At 49.6% G+C, this 17,861-nt stretch overlaps 1 protein-coding gene across 1 annotated transcript; it reads left to right on the top strand.

Moving 5' to 3' along the window:
- Nucleotides 1-9,086: 9,086 nt before the first annotated feature.
- FRAT1 (FRAT regulator of Wnt signaling pathway 1) lies at nt 9,087-11,605 on the top strand. Its single transcript, XM_045784969.2, has one exon. The coding sequence runs from the start codon at nt 9,203-9,205 to the stop codon at nt 10,046-10,048; it is 846 nt and encodes a 281-aa protein (XP_045640925.2). The 5' UTR covers nt 9,087-9,202; the 3' UTR covers nt 10,049-11,605.
- Nucleotides 11,606-17,861: the final 6,256 nt, after the last annotated feature.

Here is a 17,861-nt window from a genome sequence, read left to right as displayed (position 1 = left end):
ACCCATTCTGTGCAGCTAAAAGCGCCCCAGGTCAGGGCCAAAACCCCAGGGGAAGAACTCTGGAGGTCATTTTCCCCAGCCAGGATAACGAGCTGGGAAACAGTCAGGTCACAGGCAAAAGGCTGGCGGGGAGAAACACTGGAAGCACACTCAGTCACAGAGCATTTGTAACTGGGATTCACCATCTGTCAGGCACTGAGCTCAGTGTTGAGCACTGAGCCATGAATCCTACCTCCAAAAGCTCAGACTGGTGCTGGGGGTAAGGAGGCCAGTCTGCCTGGGTCTCAAGAGAGGCAGGGAACAAACCCTCTGAAAACCTGAAAGTATGGCAAGCAGCCAGGCCAGCGCAGGAGCTGGAGCTGAGGGAGGCTTGAGCAGGTCCTGAGTCTTGCAGGGTGAGTTGAACACTGACCAAATCATTTTGAGGTGGAATCTTTCTGGCCCTCTCATCAAAAACACCCAGACCCCAGGTCAGGAGGCCCCAGGCGCTGATGACAAGTTTCAAAGCAGTAGCATATATGTGATGTTCAGGAGTCGGCAGGTACATCATGAACTCACCGTGTGGCGTGTTATCTCCTCAGTCATGTGAGCTGAGGCCTGGATGGATCCTTTTTTCTGCCACTATTAACTCATACTCACGGAGACTGTTTTGGTACGGAAAGAATTTTGCTCATAAAGTCTATATAGCTATTAGGAGGCAGGGTGAAGGTCAGAAAAGTCCCCAAGCCTTCCCCTACCTATTTGTTCTCTAGACAGGAGCCTGCAGAATCAGCTTCCAAGAGTCACCCCTTCAAAATCAGAAAGTAAAGGAAATTGTCCTACAAGGCCCTGTAGGCCTGTACGGTCATCCCCACCCACATGATCCAGCTTCTTTCAAGGATGTAGGAAGAGAGAATTGCCTTGCTCATTCATTCATTCATTCATTCATTCACACTTCAGTGTGAATTAAACGCAAGGATACTTCTTTTGGAACACATGACTACAAAGGAACACTTCTAATTGTGGAATAAAGGGCTGGCTGCCCAGCTAAAATGACTTCACACAGCCATTTGGATGAGGAAACATGAAAAGCTTCTGGGGACTCAGTTGTGTCTCAGATTACCATCGCTGCATTTCTATATTTGTTTCTAGATTGTTTGATTAGTTTTGGCTTACCCCACTAGACTGTAAGCTCTGTGAGTTAAGGACTATATTTGGTTTTGTTTATCCAACTATGCGTGTTGAATGAATAAAGGATCAAATGAATCAATTAAATCAAGGAAGTAATAAATGAAACAATGAGGTTACTCAGGTCTTATGGAAAAAGTACATCCTGCCAATACTGGACATAGGTTTTTGTTTTGATGTACCCAGCATCTCTTAAGGGGTTCTCTGCTTCCTTATCTCAGTCCATGAGTTTGGGGTATGACTGACCCTATCTCTGGCTAGAGAGATGGGCAAACAACTCAGGCCTAGCCTTCTCAAGGATCTTACAGTCTAGACCAGCCCAAGTAACTACTGAGATGAAGAATGCTTCAAGAGTCCCACCGAGAGAACTGAATGGGATGGGAGAGCCAAGGGCAGAGGAACCACCACCTACTGCGGAGAGCAGAGACAGCTTCACAAAGGAGCTTCATGAACTGAGCAAGACTTAGATGGTTGGAGATTTGGAAGAAAACATTCTCTGCACAAAGAACAGGACCAAACATGGGAGACAGGAACATATGAAGTGCATTTGGAAGTTGGCAAGGGCCCAGTCTGACAGTAGCAACAGGCTTCTGTAGGAGTGGAAGACAAGAGAAGGTTGGAAGAGTGGATCAAGGCCAGGTGTCTGAGAGTTCTGGATACTGTTTTAAGGAGCTGAGGGTTTTCCTGGGGAGCCAATGTGGACATATTCAGAGTAGCAGTGGTGGGTGACCTGAGCAGGGTTGGGCATCAGGAAGTTGATCTACCAGAAGAGTCGATTAAAGGGAAAGAGGCTGCGGTCCAGACACAAGTCGCATGAGCTCAGCCAAAGAAACATGAAGGAAGTTGGCAATGGGACCAGAAATAAGGCCTGACTACTGGCATAGGTACTGAAGGCCTTCCAGAATAATAACTAGGCAGAGTTAAAAGACCAGATTGCAGAGCCTGGGTAACAGCATGTGGATAGTGGTTTCAGAAAGGCAGGTTTTGGCATCATCCAAAACTGACTTTGAATCCTGGTTCTGGCACTGGTAGTCTGTGTGATCTTGGGCAAGGTTTCCTATCTGTGGGCCTTGGTTTTCTTATCCATCAAGAGGATAAAACCAAACTCAGAGGTTATTGGAAGCAAAGGAAATAATATCTGTAAAGCACTTCTCGGTATAGCTAATAGGTATGAAGTTTCTTTTGGGGGTGATGCAAATGTTCTTAAGTTAGATTATGGTGGTGGCTGCAAAATTCTAGAAATATACTAAAAGCTACTGAACTGTACAATTTAGACGGGTGAATTTTATGGTATGTAAATTATATCTCAAAACTGTTAAAAAAGGATAATGAGTATGTGGTAGCTGCTATTATGATGTTTCAGCTCCTGATCTGAGTACTTCTCATAGGCCTGTCTGACTGCAATTGCTCTCCAGACCACCGCTGCAGATTTCACTCTTGTTGTTGCTGTTGTCGTTGTTTTAGAGAGAGAGAGAGGCACGCAAGAGAGCAGGGTGGGGAGGGGCGAAGGGAGAGGGAGAGAGAGAATATTAAGCAGGTTCCACACCCAGCGCAGAGCGCAACACGGGGCTCGATCTCACCACCCTGAGATCATGACCTGAGCCGAACTCAAGAGTTGGATGCTTAACTGACTGAGCCACCCAGGCATCCCTGCAGATTTTCTGATTATAGTAGCATTATCGTTAAGTTTCTGGTTGGCATCGACAAGGGAGAATGTTATTTCTTCCTCACATAAAAGAGATCCAGAAGTAGGTAGTCTAGGACTGCCTTTGTGTCTTCAGACATTGTTTGAGATTCCTTCAAATGCACTGCTCTTGCAGAGTTCAGAATGGCTCCTGGAGCTCTAACTATCACATCCACACTCCAGGCAACAAGATGAAAGGAAAAAAGAAAGGTTTGGCCTGCTTCGTACTAGGGAGACTTCTGACATATCTCACTGGCCAGAACTTAAGCACATGTCCCCATTTAGCTGCCAGAAAAGCTGAAACTTATGATATCGGGGCTCTGGTGCTGCTGCAACATGGGGTTCATTGAAAGGGAGAGTGGTACCTGGGAAGCAAACAGCAGCTTCTGTTATAGCTTCTATTTAACAAAGGGAGGCAGAATACAAAGATAGATGATAGATAGATAGATAGATAGATAGATAATAGATAGATAGATTGATAGATAGATAGATAGATAGATAGATGATAGATGATAGATAGATAGATCGATCTATCTTTGAAAAGAATACATGATTGTATAGTTTGCCTCCAGGGAGGGAAACTGGGTGGCTGGAGACAGGGATGGGGGCAGGACTTTTCACCTGGCTCATTTGACATTTAGAATTTTGAACCATGTGGCTGTTTTACCTATTCAAATAAATAAAACTAGAATCTTTTTTTGAAAATACTGAATTATGCTACCTGATCTTGTGTCTCCTGATTTCCAATTCTGGGGATTCCACTGTTGCCCCAGGCATCCAGACAGGCACAAAACGTCTGCAGATCCAAGACCGCCTAGCTTGACACCTGCTTTTCCCTTCCTGCTGTCATTCATTTGGCAAGGGCAGCGCAATCTTTTCTGTAGTTCCAGAAGTTGGAGTGATAACGGCATCGGCCTATATGGGGTCAATCTGATAGTCCCTGTGGAAATGTAATCCTGATAGGGCCACTGTTTACCTATGACGAGCACACAGTAAGGGTTTATTGGGCCCTTGTCTTTTTTATCTCTTCATTCTTTATTCCTGTTCCAATGGTAGATGTCCCTGAGCCTAGCATAACCCAACAGCTAGCAGAGAAGCCCTCAGCCCTTCTGTTTTTCCATTGATTCTCAGAACTCCCCCAGAACCTCGGTAAACTTCTCCATGGCTTACACATGTTACACAATCTCTGGAAATTACTTGCTTTAGTTCTCTAGCACTGCTCTAACAAATTTCCAAAAACTTGGTGCCGTAAAATAATAGAAAGTGATTCTCTCACAGTTTTGGAGGCCAAAATTTGAATATCAAGGTGTCAGTTAGTAGGGCTGGTTCCTTCTTGGGACTCAGGGGGAGAAGCTGCTCTGTGCTCTCTGTAAGCTTCTAGTGATTGCTGGCAATCCTTACCGTTCCCTGGCTTGTGGCAGCATCGCTCGCATCTCTGCCTCTGCGGACACACAGCATTCTCCCCGTGTATCTCTGGGTCCAAATTTCCCTCTTTTATAAGGATGCCAGCCACTGCATTAGACCCTACCCTAATCCAGTCTGACCTCATCTTAACTTGATTACATCGGCAAAGACTCTCTTTCCAAATAAGGTTCCATTGACAGGTTCCCGGCAGACAGGAATTTGGAGGGAACACCATTCAACTCAGTGCACTACTCAAGTCTCCACCTGCCCGGCTGCGTCCCTCTCAACCTCATCCCATCTTGAGTCCTTTCTACTTTTATAAATGGCAATATATTTCACACTCCTGACTCAGTGTTAGTCCAAAGCCATTTATCCGGTTTAACTACCGAGTTACAGACCCCACTATTCCTAGTACCCCGTTTAACCATTGGCCAGTTATCTTTCCCGTCCTGTCAGGAGCTTCAAGACATTTTCAACTTCTTTTTTTTAAGATTTTATTTATTTATTTGACAGAGATAGAGACAGCCAGCGAGAGAGGGAACACAAGCAGGGGGAGTGGGAGAGGAAGAAGCAGGCTCACAGCGGAGGAGCCTGATGTGGGGCTCGATCCCAGAACGCCAGGATCACGCCCTGAGCATGAAGGCAGACGTTTAACCGCTGTGCCACCCAGGCGCCCCACATTTTCAACTTCTAATTTCTTGGTTTCCAGCTTCCTCAGCTGCTACTCTACCGAGAGGTGTTTAATATCTCATTAGCACCTCTTTGCATCTCAGTGTGAATCCCCTAATCTCTTAAATTCTCTGTGTACAAATCCCTCCTCCCCAACCAGCTCAGCTCCCACAGCCCCAGGGTCTGGGCGCTGGGCAGCAACGAAGGGACTGGTAAAGAGGTGAGCCTTTGTCTGGGTCGCTGCTGCAGAGGCCCATCGCTCAGCACTCAGGGATGCCGCTGACCTCTGAAAACTGTGTCAAGCCTCATTCCTGCCATACAGTTTGAAATCCTGCACAGTGGGGGCAAGAACTTAACCTGCAGCAGACTGTCTACATCCTTTCTGCACTGGAGAATGAGTCTACACAGTTCCCAGGCCGGGCAACAGGCAACCCACCAGCCGGGTGTCTCCTTGCTCTCTTCCTTCCCGGGTCACCAGCCCTGAGTCCCCCAGGCCCTGGGCAGTTCTAAAGGAAAGTCATAAATTAATCAGCTCTTTTTCACGGCTAATTTTTTCCTAGCATTTGATTCTAAACATTTTCAGTCAACAGAATTGAAAGAATTTGACCATGAACTATCCTATTACCCAGCACCCAGATTCTACCGTTAGTATTTTTTAGCATTTAAGGAATTGACATATACTTTTGAAGTGTCCACTTGTGGCTTTTAGTATATTCACTACATTGTACAAACATTACCACTAATTCCAAAACATTTTCATCACCCCAAAAGAAACCCCCTACCCATTAGCAATTAGTCTTAATTCCCTTCTCCTCCCATCCCCTGTCAACCATTAATCTACTTTCTGTCTCTACGGATTTGTCTTTTCTGGACATTTCGTATAAATAGAATCATACAACATGTGGCCTTTTGTGTTTCGTTTCTTTCATTTAGCATAGGTCTTCAGGGTTCACTCATGTTGTAGTATAGAACAGTACTTCATTCCTTTTTATGACGAATAATATTCCATTGTATGAATAGACAACATTTCATTCTTCCATTAATTAGCTAATGAACATTTGGGTTGTTTTTGGCTATTGCAAATAATGCCATGAATGTTTCTGTGCGATTTTTCGTGTGGACATAGGTTTCTAATTCTCTCAGGTACATATCTAACAAGTGGAATTGCTGGGTCATATTGTAACTAATGTTACATTTCACTATTCATGCTTTACCATGTATCTACCTGACTCCTGTCTTAACCATCCTCCTAACCATATATTAATACCTCTCAGGTTTGCGTGCACCGGAGAATTGCAAACATCAGTACACCTCACCCCTAAACTCATCAGCACATCTATTAACTAGAATTTGAATATGTGTTTAGTTTTTTTCTTTGCAGGTAAAATTTACATCCAATTGAATTCTAAGTGTACGATTCAATGAGTTTTAACGCCTGTGAAACCCCACCATCAGGCCTCTTCCAAGTCAGTCCTTGTCCCCACCACACCCTCTCCAAAGGCAATCTATCTTCTGATTTTTTCCCCCCCAAAATTAATTTTGCCTGTTCTGGAACTTCATATAAACAGAACCATACAGTCTGGGCTCCTTGTCACTCAGCATACTGTTTTCGAGAGGCACCCATGTTACTGCATGTAGCAATACTCCAGTCATTTTGGTTGCTGAAGAATATTCTGCCACCATCATCCTGCGAATGTGCCACCATTTACCCATTCACCTGCTAATCAACACTTGAGCTGCTGTTCTTATGCTGTTTCCAGCTCTTACGAATAAAGCTGCTATGCTCATCATCAGCCATAGGCCACGATGTGAACCTAAACTTTGATTTCTCTTAGGTAAATGCCTAGGATTGAAATACTTTCATGGGGTAAGTGTATGTTCAGCTGTGTAAGAAACCACCAGACCTCGTCCCAAAGTGGATGTATTATTCTTCATGCCCGAAACGATGTATGAGGCTTACAAATTTTGAACCAAAGAATAAAAACAGAGATTGTAAACTGCTACAAATTATTTCCATCTTAAATTTTTAAGTAATTAGGTCCAGAATATTGTAGCAGAATATTGTAGCTAATAAATGTCTGTCTTGACCATACTTTCAAATGAATAATGACTTAAAATGAGGATGCCCTTTCATGACTAAAAATGCTCAACAGGGGCACCTGGGTGGCTCAGTCAGTTAAGCACCTGCCTTCGGCTCAACTCATGATCTCAGGTCCTGGGATGGAGCCCCAGGTCAGGCTCCCTGCTCAGCGGGGAGTCTGCTTCTCTCTCTTTCTCTCTCTCTCTCCCTGCCCTCCTACCTGCTCATTCATTTTCTCTCTCTCTCAAATAAATAAATATCTTTTTTTAAAAATGCTCAACAAACCAGGAGTAGAAGGGAATGTCCTCAACCAGATGAAGCCATCTTTTTATAAAAACCCACAGCCAACATCATACTTGATGATGAAAGACTGAATGCTTTCCCCTAAGATCAGGAGCAAGACATGGATGTCTGCTCTCACCATTTCTACTCCACATTGTTCTAGGGGTTCTAGCTGGGCAACTAGGCAAGAAAGATAAAAGGCATCCAGACAAGAAAGAAAGAAGTAAAACTATCTCTATTTGTAGATGTTATGATCATATACACAGAAAACCCTAAGGCATCTACTAAAAAGAAGCAATGAATTTTATGACACCCTGTAGAAGCCCAGATTTCCAAGATTTAAAAATTCACAGGCTTTCTTCAAACTGCCTCTTCCTTTATCCCCACATTCTTCTCTCCATACTTGGCAAGAATAACCCCAACGTTTTTTAAACAACTACCCACCTATTACCTCCATCCCATTCCTCCTTGAAGGTTTGCTCCTGTAACTACCCATCTTGAAACTGCCCACCAAGACCGTTGCTTCTCTTTATCTGGACCCTAGAGTACCTCTTGCATTCCCTTTCTGAATTAGACTACAGTCCTGCTCCGTTGCTTCTGTATTTGTATGTACATGTATTGCGATTACTTTTTAAAACAGCGTTATTGACGTAATTTACGTATGAAATTCGCTCATTTTAAAAGAACGTTCAATGACTTCCAGCAAATTTACTAAATTATTCAACCATCATCATAATCCGGTTTTTGAATATTTCTCTCACCCCCATAGTATACCTCCCCTGGATGGCTGGTAAAGACTGGGCCGCCAAAAGTCTACCTACAAGGGTAGAATTTGGAAGTTAGGCCTGAGGGATTTGGGATTTTGAATAGAGGTCTAATACCTCCAGGCAACAAAACAGTACAGGCTCATTTTTCCATCCCTCCTCCTTTTAAAAAATGAAGTCTTGGTTAATCCTTAAGCCAGCCATGATATCTTGAAGGGTTAAGCTGATCCATATCTCCATTATCACCCAAACAGCTCATTTTCCTCTCCGGCTTACCCCTCTGAGAGGATACTCCCCTGCCGGTCTGAGGCACTCTTAAAAACCAACGACCTCCTCCTCTCCGGGAATGCCAGCCCCCGTCCAGGCCCGCACATACCCATGCTCCTGGTCAAGAAACACCCATCTGGCCTTCCTTCGCCAGTTCTAACTCTGCCACCGCTCCCCCGCCCCCACCCCTATCAAACCACAAGGTCGGGGTCTTCCTTTCCATCCCTATCAGCCTCGTTTCCCTAATCTCCAGACAGATCCCTAGCCTGAGCTCTCCATCCTCGCCTCACTCGCGGGGTCATCACTTTCCAGACGCTGGCACCCGGACCTCTAAAGAGCAAATGCCAAAACCAGACGAGTTGACGCGCCCGGAGGAGGGGAGTGTGTGGGTGTAAGTGTCTGTGCTTGTGTGTGGAAGAAACCAACTAGGTCCACGCCGGTGTTCATTTTCGGGAAATGCCAACCACGCCCGCTGACAGAGCGAGTATCCGCACCCCAGCGCCCTCCCGCACACACCACTCCGGGCTGGGGAGCTCAGAAGCAGCTAGGCTTCACCCTGCACAAGGGCCCAGCGGGCGCCCCGCCCCCCAACCGTACGGCGCACCCCTTGCCCGGCGCGGTGGTAGGGCCCGGCGGCGACGTCACCCATTGTTTACAAATCAACCCGAGCCGGTAGGATTCCGGCTCCCGCGGCTGCAGGCGCGCGGCGCGAGTGCCTGGCGGGCTCCCGCTTCCGCGTCCGCCCCGGCCCCGGCCCCCCGCCCGGGCCCCCGCCCCCGCTTCGGCCTCAGCCCCGCGCCCAGCTCCGCCGCGCCCCACCGAGCCCCGCCGGCCGCCGAGCCGCCAGCGCCGGCCGCAGAGCTCCGGGTGCCCGGGCAGGGGGCCATGCCGTGCCGGAGGGAGGAGGAAGAGGAAGCCGGCGAGGAAGCGGAGGGGGAGGTGGAGGAGGAGGAGGAGGACAGCTTCCTCCTGCTGGAGCAGTCGGTGACGCTGGGCGGCTCGGGCGAGGTGGACCTGCTGGTGGCCCAGATCGGCGAGACGCTGCAGCTGGACGCGGCGCAGGACAGCCCGGCCTCCCCGTGCGCGCCCCCGGGGCCGCTGCTGCAGCCCCCGCGACCCCCGGCGGCAGTGCGGGCGGACAAGGCCCGGCCCCCCGCGCTGCCGTTGCTTCTGCCGCCGGCGCCGGCCGAGGCGGTGGGCCCGGCGCCCCCGGGAGCCCTGCGCTGCGCCCTCGGGGACCGCGGCCGCGTGCGGGGCCGGGCTGCGCCCTACTTCGTGGCCGAGCTCGCCGCAGGCCCCAGCGCGCTGTCTCCACTGGCCCCTCAGCCCGGCCTTGACGGGCCTTCGGGAGCGGACAAACGGGGCGCCCCGCAGCCACTGTCGGGCCCGTGCCGGCGAGGTTGGCTGCGGGGCGCCGCCGCCTCCCGCCGCCTGCAACAGCGCCGCGGGCCCCAGCCCGAATCCCGCACCGGCGACGACGACCCGCACCGGCTCCTGCAGCAGCTGGTGCTCTCGGGGAACCTCATCAAGGAGGCCGTGCGGAGGCTTCATTCGAGACGGCTGCAGTTACACGCAAAGCTTCCCCAACGCCCGCTCACCGGGCCTCTGTCGGCCCCAGTGCATGAGCCCCCTTCGCCCCGCAGCCCTCGCGCGGCCTGCAGCGACCCAGCAGCGTCCGGGAGGAGGGCGCAGCTCCGAACTGGCGACGGCGTTCTGGTCCCTGGCAGCTAACACCCCGGGAGTGGCCACAGGGCCAGCCTCTGCCTGGAGGGCAAGGGATTCCCCTGAGGGCTGCATCCCTCCTCAGACTGGTGAACTCGCGTTTTTGGAAGCGGGAAAATAAGCTAATGCACACGAGGAATGGAAAAACCGCGAATATTTTCGCAGGGAACTAATGGAGGGCCCCGATGGGTTTGAAAAACAGAAGAACTTGGCCCTATTTGAGGCGGATTACAGAATGCACCCCAAGCTCACATTCATTAGTACTCCTTATTTGGCGTGCCCAGCCCCAACGCTGTAGCGTGCGGTTCCACGCAGCCTCTCGGGGTCCTCCAGCCCGGCGACCATGTGGCCACACTCCACGCGTCTCAGGATCGCCGAGCGCCCAAAGAACGAGGATGATCCCAGTTACTTGCTTTACCTTTTCAGGGCTGGTTCCTGATCCACTTTGGGGGAGGGGAACATGAGTAGACCATCATTTCAGGGAGAACCTCCAACTGCCAGACTTGAAAATTTACGACTCTTTAAAAAACCCATCTCGTGTCTTGTGGGTGAGGTTCTTAATACAAAACACGCGGTACCAGGAAAGGACCTTTGGGGAGTTGAATAGAAGTAACGTTTGCTCTGCCTCCGCTTTGCAACTGGCTGCGGGTCTCAGAGTGGCTGGGGAAGGTCCTGCGCGCGATGGGGATGGGAGGCGGGGGCGGACGGTGCTGCGGAAAGGGTAAGGTGAGACGCGGAGCGAACCCTCCTTCCTCTCTAAAATATGTTCACAGCCGGCCCCCTCCTCCTCGGGTTCAAGGTCACTGTTTCCTCAGCGCCCGCGGGGTTACGGGGCTCTAGTAGAGCAGAAGGGTTGCCGGGTTCCGCCTGTACTCGGGAGAAGTGCTCGGTGTTTTGCAAGTACCGGAGTCTCCTAAGGACACGCGCACCGCGGCCACCGCGGTGTGGGGAGGCGGGGACGTGCCGGGCGCCGGTGCCTTCCGCGGGCGGCCGCGCCCTGGGCTTACATAGAAACTGCCCAGAGTCTTAGCCTCGGGTCCCGGCACTCCCCCTCGACTCTTCTGTCCTACTCCAAGCGGGTGGCGCTGGCGCTCCTTGGGGCCCGGGCTGGGGGCTGGGGAGGTGCCACGTGACGGGCACTCCGGGGACACAGCCTCGCACAGCAGCTTATAATGGACTCTCCGGGGCCATTTGCAATAACAGCTGCAATTCCCTGGATAGACGGAGTTGATTTCCCCCTTCTGCCCCTCCCCCAGCCATGCCAGCTCGCCTTTGTAAGTGAAGGAGACCGAGTAGAAAATGTGACCCTCCAAACGGAGAAGCTGCAGGCTTTGCCATTGTGAAGCGTGGTGAAGTGTTTTTAGCATACCGTTCACTTACTCTGACGGATCGAAAACCGTTTTGTTGGTGTTTTAGTTGTAAAAGATTCAATGGCTGTTCATCATCCGGATGTGGCTATTGACATATCTACACTTCGCACCGGAGTGTCTGGAATTGTGACTATCCTGATTATAGGATTTTAACTTAACTGAAATACTTGTTTTTAATAAATGCACTGGGATTTTTGTTGGGTTTTTGTTTGTTTGGTTGGTTGGTTGGTTGGTTGGTTTTATCTTATTCTTGCCTTCGGTAGGAAAGATGCGCAGAACACGTTTCTCTAATCCATAAACCTAAAAACACTTGACATCCTTGTCAGCCTGGCTTGTGGATGGTAATTAGAGCGTCTTTGTGTCTGAGCAGCTCACTAGTTAAGCAGGGTCTGCGTGGCTGGGTGTGTATTGGTGCTGGCATGAAATTAAATGAAAGTGAGGTCAGGTTTTGGACCAATCCCATTCACTAAAACCTTAGAGCCTTTTGGATTCCTAGTCCGTGATGGAGCTGTTTTATGAAGCTGCCTCTGACTGTATTAGCAGAGGACATCAGATCAGCCCATCACTGCAGACTGGGAGGCTCATCAGTTTTTTTTCTTTCTTTCTACTGTGGTCATTAGGTGGACTTGTTTCACAAGGCAGTCCTTAAGGCTGGGGAAGCTCTTGGTTAGGGGCTGATCAGGATACAAACCCACAGTGGGAAAGCTGGCTGGCAGCGTCTGAAAGGACTCCTCTCTTTGCCCTTGGAATGTTTGCTGCCATGCTCTCCCTAAATGGTGACCTAACAGCCATTCTCTGTCCCTCCCTTTCTGATTTATTTCAGTCTATTCTGAAGGAGCCACAGTAGGCAACAGATGATCCCAGGTTCAAGGCCACTTATTAAATGGGGTCCTTAGTCAAGGTGCTCAACCTCTGTGGGCTTTGGTTTCCTCATCCGTACAACAGATGAGAAGTGAGATGAGGAAAATGTTCATGGTGACTGGCATGTACTGGAGATGACAGTCTCTAGTCCCTATTCCTTCCTTCCCAGGACTGCCCCCTTGGTAGCCAAACGACTGGGTCCTCAGTTTCTCATGAAAGAAACAATGCTTTCTGGATTGACTGCTGTATGACACCATCCTGATTTTCTAACACCCTTTGGGACTCAATGCCTGGCATCTATAACCACCCCATTCTCTCAAATGCACACATAGCCCCTGATGGTCTGTGAGAGGTACCTCCAGGGCACACCAAGCCCGCTATTTCCCACAACCTGTCCAGGAAGTGTTGTGGGAGTCTTGTCCAGTGCCACTCAGCAATGGAGGCGTGATTACGGGGGCTCTAACACAAACGGGGGTGGGGGGCTCCAGCCGGGCAGGTGGCTGCCACCCCTGGGCACTGAGCAGGAGGAAAGTGGTCGAGTGCTGGCTTCCCCTGGCATTGGAGCAGCCCTGAGCTCCTCAGCCCCACTACTTTAGTGGGGATGGGATTTCCTGGAGGTCAAAGGGTTAGGAGCAATCCAGGGCTAAACTGGCCATGATCCATGCCACTGCACAAACTGAGCTGACTTCTTGTAAGGATTGATTAAGGCTAGACTCAACCATGGGGCTCGTGCAGTACTACTCCCTCCTTAAAGAAGGAAGACTGGAGAAAACGAATGCCTACTATCAGGCACTTTAAATATACTATAACCCTAACTGTCCCTCTTTTTAAAAATCCTGCAGCTCTTAGTAGTCACCCCAAAATCCTTTTCCAGAATAAGTCAAGGTTTACACAAATGGTTTTAAGTTATTAGACCATTTTATAGATGGAAAAATAGTCCCGGAAGGGGACAGGGCAGAGTGACCTACTGAAGTCACTTATGAAGTCAAAGGCCTATCAGAGTCTAGAACCCAGGTCTCTGGGCTCCCAGCTCAGGCCTCTTTCCAGTAGCCTAACACCATTACGCATAGTCCAATATTGTTCACTGCACAACTCCACACATGAATGACACCCCTGCCTGCCGTCGTCGAACATGTCAGCCCTGTCCCTGGAACCCGGAAAACCCTACCCCAGATTCCACCAGGTACACCACAACCCTTTTCTTACAAAATGTTCAGCATCCTATGAAGACAGCTAGCTGGCCACAGAAAATGGCCTGGATGAGATAAAAGACCAAGCTATAAAGTCAATGAAAAAAATCCAAAATAAATTAAAACACAGAAAGCGGCAAACAACAAGTGCTGTGAGGAAAACAATGGCACACCTCACGGAGGACTGCAGAGTCTGCCGCCCCAAGATTTCATTCTAAATTAGGTGCAAATGCTACAATATTTGGATTCAATTTTCACCCTTCCTTTTTCAGCTCATAAGCAGAGACATGGAACGAAGATCAGACACCACTTTCCTATCCAGCAAAGTCTGTGTTGAACCCTGTGATCCCTTCCTTCCAATCAGGAAAGAGTTACCCTGGCAACCAAATTACTAACTCACTCAATTAGCTCCCCCCTCTTCCACCAATGCTCAGTAATCACAGAATGTCAGCGCAGGGAGAGCTGAGCCTTAGGCGGTCCCATGCTATTGCCTCGTTTAGTGATGGAAGCCCAGAGAGGTTTCCACTCAGAGGTGCACTCGTTGGAACACCGTGCAGGCTGGTTCAGGCAAAGGAGCAAAACCTTTCCCATGGAGCACATCTTCCTGGTCTGTCCATAACTGAAAGGAGACCAAGTGACCTGCCCTTCACAGTTTCCCAGAAGGCATGAGAGATAAGAGCGCGGGCTCTGCAGGCAGGCTTCCACTGCCTCCACACAGGCGGCGGTGGGATTGTGGGCAGGGTCCTTAATCTCAATGATCTCAATGACTCATCTGCAAAATGGGGTAAGAACAGAGCCTGCCTTGAAAAGTCGTGTGAGTAGTCAATTAGGTCACGTAGGAGAAGCAACAGTAAACACTCAAATAATAAAACATCAAATCTGGAAGCTATTGCAGAAAGGCCACTACTTTATTTTCTGTGAAAAATCCTTTTAAAGGCTTCTTCAATCTGTTTCTTAAAAAGCATCAACCTGGGCACCTGGGTGGCTCGGTCTGCCTTCCCCTCAGGTCATGATCCCAGGGTCTGGGATTGAGCCCCGCATCGGGCTCCCTGCTCAGCGGGGAGTCTGCTTCTCCCTCTGCCTGCCACTCCCCCTGCTTGTGCTCTCTCTCTTTCTCAAATAAATAAATAAAATCTTTAAAAAAAAAAAAAAGCACAAACCTGTTTCCTCTGAAGATTAGTTGTTTGAGCATACGCTTCTGCTGTGCAGGTGTTAAGGCAAGTATAGAGGAAGGGAATATTCGGTCGAGAAGAGATTTAATCTCAAAGGGTGGCAATCCCCTTTATCCCAAACCTTGAGAGCAGATCAGGATTGGGACTGATAGAGTAGGAGCAGCAGGGAATATTACAAAGGGGAGGGTTTGTGCTGAGGACAGCCTGGGACCACAGCTCTTAATGCCCCCATCAGAAAAACCATCCCCTTCTAATTCAAATTCAACGCTCAGCTGAAGTTCTGCGTGCCCACCCCGTCCACTCGTGTTCCTAGTTTGTACTGAGGAAATCATGCAATTTCTTCACAGGGAGTGTCTTGGAGTTCGTTGTGTTCTTACCCTTCATTTTATTTACTGTGATTATAGGGTTATCTCAGGAGCTCATATGTGAATGTCTTCTTTTCCCCAAAAGATCAAATAGTCTTTGATGGCAGAGGACAAGATGAGGAGGATGTGTTGGGCAGATTATCAGGCCACTCAGCATGAGGGATGGTCTGAGGTTGGGGAGAACATTTATGGTCAGCCAGAGCAGTTGAATGGCTGTTATAACATCCAGGCACTAGGTGATAAGGGCCTTGGTGGGAAGAGAGAGGAAAAGACAAGACACACTTTGAAAAGAAAACAAAAACCAAAACCATGGGCCTCCATGCAGTACCTTGTGGCATCGAAGATGTCAGTTCTGGAGCCAAACGGCCTATGTGGCCAGTTCTGGCTCTTTCCTTCAAAGCTCCTTCCTGTGACTTGGGCAGGTCATGTCACCTAACCTAACCTCGAGTTCCTCATCTGTGAATGCCGATAGTAATCAAGTCCCTGCCTCACAGGGTTGTGAGGATTCACCGGGCTACTGCTAGTAAAAATGCCGAGGCCACTGCCCAAAACGTAGCTGCATTTAGTAACGCTGCCTGGGTATTGGCATTTAGTAATATTTGCAGAGCAAACAAATGGGGCGATTTCAACAGACTTGTAGAGCCAGGGAAGTGGGGTGCTTGGGGTGAGGAGTTGTGGTTCCTAGAAGTTCAAAGGAGATGGAAAAGAAAGGACAGCATTCAAAAGGGAAAAACCGGGGAAGGATCTGCTCAACCAGGAGAGACCTGTGTTTGCCTGACTGCCACGGAGGACGTGCTGAAGGGGAAACTGAAGGGAAGACGCTCCAAGGGGACAAGCCCGCCTGGGGAGGCAAGAAGGACAGGGTGCCCAGTCTGGACACGTTTGAACGGCAGGGTTCAGGAGGGGTCATAGGGGTGGCTGTCCCACCTGACAGCGCCTTATGTCACAAACTGTCCACGGTGGGCTGGGGACCTGACCGTTGGCCGTTGGAACCACTGTGTATAACCCTTCGTGCCCGGGATCCCTGCGCAGGCTTCTGTCGTGCTTACGTGAAGGAATCCTTCTCTGCGACTTACGCCAGAACAGAATCGAAGCTAAATCTGCTATCGAGGAGTTTATTAATTGCTCCCCCTTATCAAGTAACTGACTCATAAGGAGGTAAAATTCACAACCCCCACCTGATGGCCTGCGCAGGCAGTTTGTTTGACTTATTGATTTGGGTGGGTTAAAAAAAAATCACAAGCTTGTTATCATCTTGTTACCTTTGGCCTGCCTTTTGCCTGTTTCTTTTTTACTAAATTAGATTCCACAACCTAACTTGGTTAAAAATTGATTTCCTAGGTTTTCCCAAAAACCTTCCCCGGACTGGAGTCATCTCGCCTTTCTCCAGATGCACCAGGCATCGTACTTTGCTTCAGCGGGGTTAAGGAGGTGAAGAACCCACAGCGCAGATATTCAAAACACAGGCTTGATGGTGCCAAGGGGGGAAATTGAGGGACTTCAGGTGCAAAAAAGATAGTGAAAGTCACTGAGCACGTTCCGATTCCATATACCCTGGACCTAACCACAGAGGATGTACGCAGAGATAATGTAGATAAGCTCTGCGTGTGTGTGCAAACGCCCATGCGCCTGTGTAGACACACTCGCACACCAGCCAGCCCTGACGGCCCACCTTCGGCCTCCCTTGGTTCTACTCCTACGTGCGCTCCTATTATTTACTTTTCTTCCTCCCACGTAGATGTGATGAGTTGTCTTCGTAAGGTACTTGGAGCCTAGCACCTTGTAGGCACTGGGTACATTCGCTGGTGTGAGTGCTGCTTCTCAAGGGCCAGTGTCTCCCGGGCTCCATCCACCCCCCCTTAGTTCCAACAGCCGAATCCTTAGCTTCAGCCCTGCTCTCTCCTCTCCAGCCTGAGGCCCCAGGCTGTTGTCCCTGTAACTTCCCATATGAAACTCCCAATCAAGCCCCATCCCCCACTCCAACAACCAGCTTCTGCTTGCCACTTCCCTATTGTTCAGGACCTTCTGGGCTCGACTGGCAGAATGTTACCAGGGAAACCTAGGCCCCAGCTCCTTCAGATGAGAGTTGCCTCAATTCTGCCGGCTCCCACACCCCCGGTTCTGTGCCTAGCCACTCCGGACGGCTAGGGCTATCCCAGCCACAGTCATTCGTGGGCCAAGTACTAGGAATGGGCTATCGCAAGCTGCAAGCCCTTGGAAATGGTCATTGCCTCAACACAGACACACTTGCCCCAGCTCAGGTCCAGGCTCTGGATGGTCTTTGCAAATGGCTGAATCAGTAGCAGAGGCCGTTCACGAGCTGTGCGGTAGGTTCAGGCAGGAGGCAAGAGGATCAGCTTCAGAGCCGAGTTCAGATCCCGCTCTACCACCAATAATTCCTACCTCTCCCCATTATAAAGTGCAAAGTCACGTCTTATAAAATGTGCCAGCAGAGTACCTGCCCTTAACAGGTATCGTGTCTCTTTCCCTCTCTCTACCTGGCTTCCCAGGTCCTGTAGACCCTCCCTCCTTGTCTGCAGACGCCATCCTAACTTCATTCCCGAGGGCCTTCATTCCCGAGGGCCTTTCCGGTCATCGTGCCAGACACCGCACCACCGTGGCCCTACGTCCTCATCTTACAGACAACCTGAGGTTTGTTATCCATGCCTCTCTTATGCAATTCCTACTACCTTACAGGAAGGCCTTGGCCCCAAATCTGCTTGTGAATTCTTCCAGGATGTCTCAAACCCAGATCCCCCAGGACCTTGCACATGAGGCTGGCATTCAAGAGAAGTTTGACAACAGTGATGCTACTGTGTTAAGTACTTAGTGGGTCAAGGTCTGTGGGATGCTCTTAAGAAATC

The sequence above is a fragment of the Ursus americanus genome, chromosome 6 (assembly GCF_024610735.1).
Source record: "Ursus americanus isolate L20-20 chromosome 6, mUrsAme1.1.p, whole genome shotgun sequence".
In the NCBI taxonomy this organism is placed as follows: domain Eukaryota; kingdom Metazoa; phylum Chordata; class Mammalia; order Carnivora; family Ursidae; genus Ursus; species Ursus americanus.
This window is presented reverse-complemented; position numbering and strand designations above follow the sequence as displayed.

Bases quoted from the DNA above. Each gene is read 5' to 3' on its own strand.
- FRAT1 (XM_045784969.2), top strand. From the start codon at position 9,203: ATGCCGTGCCGGAGGGAGGAGGAAGAGGAAGCCGGCGAGGAAGCGGAG.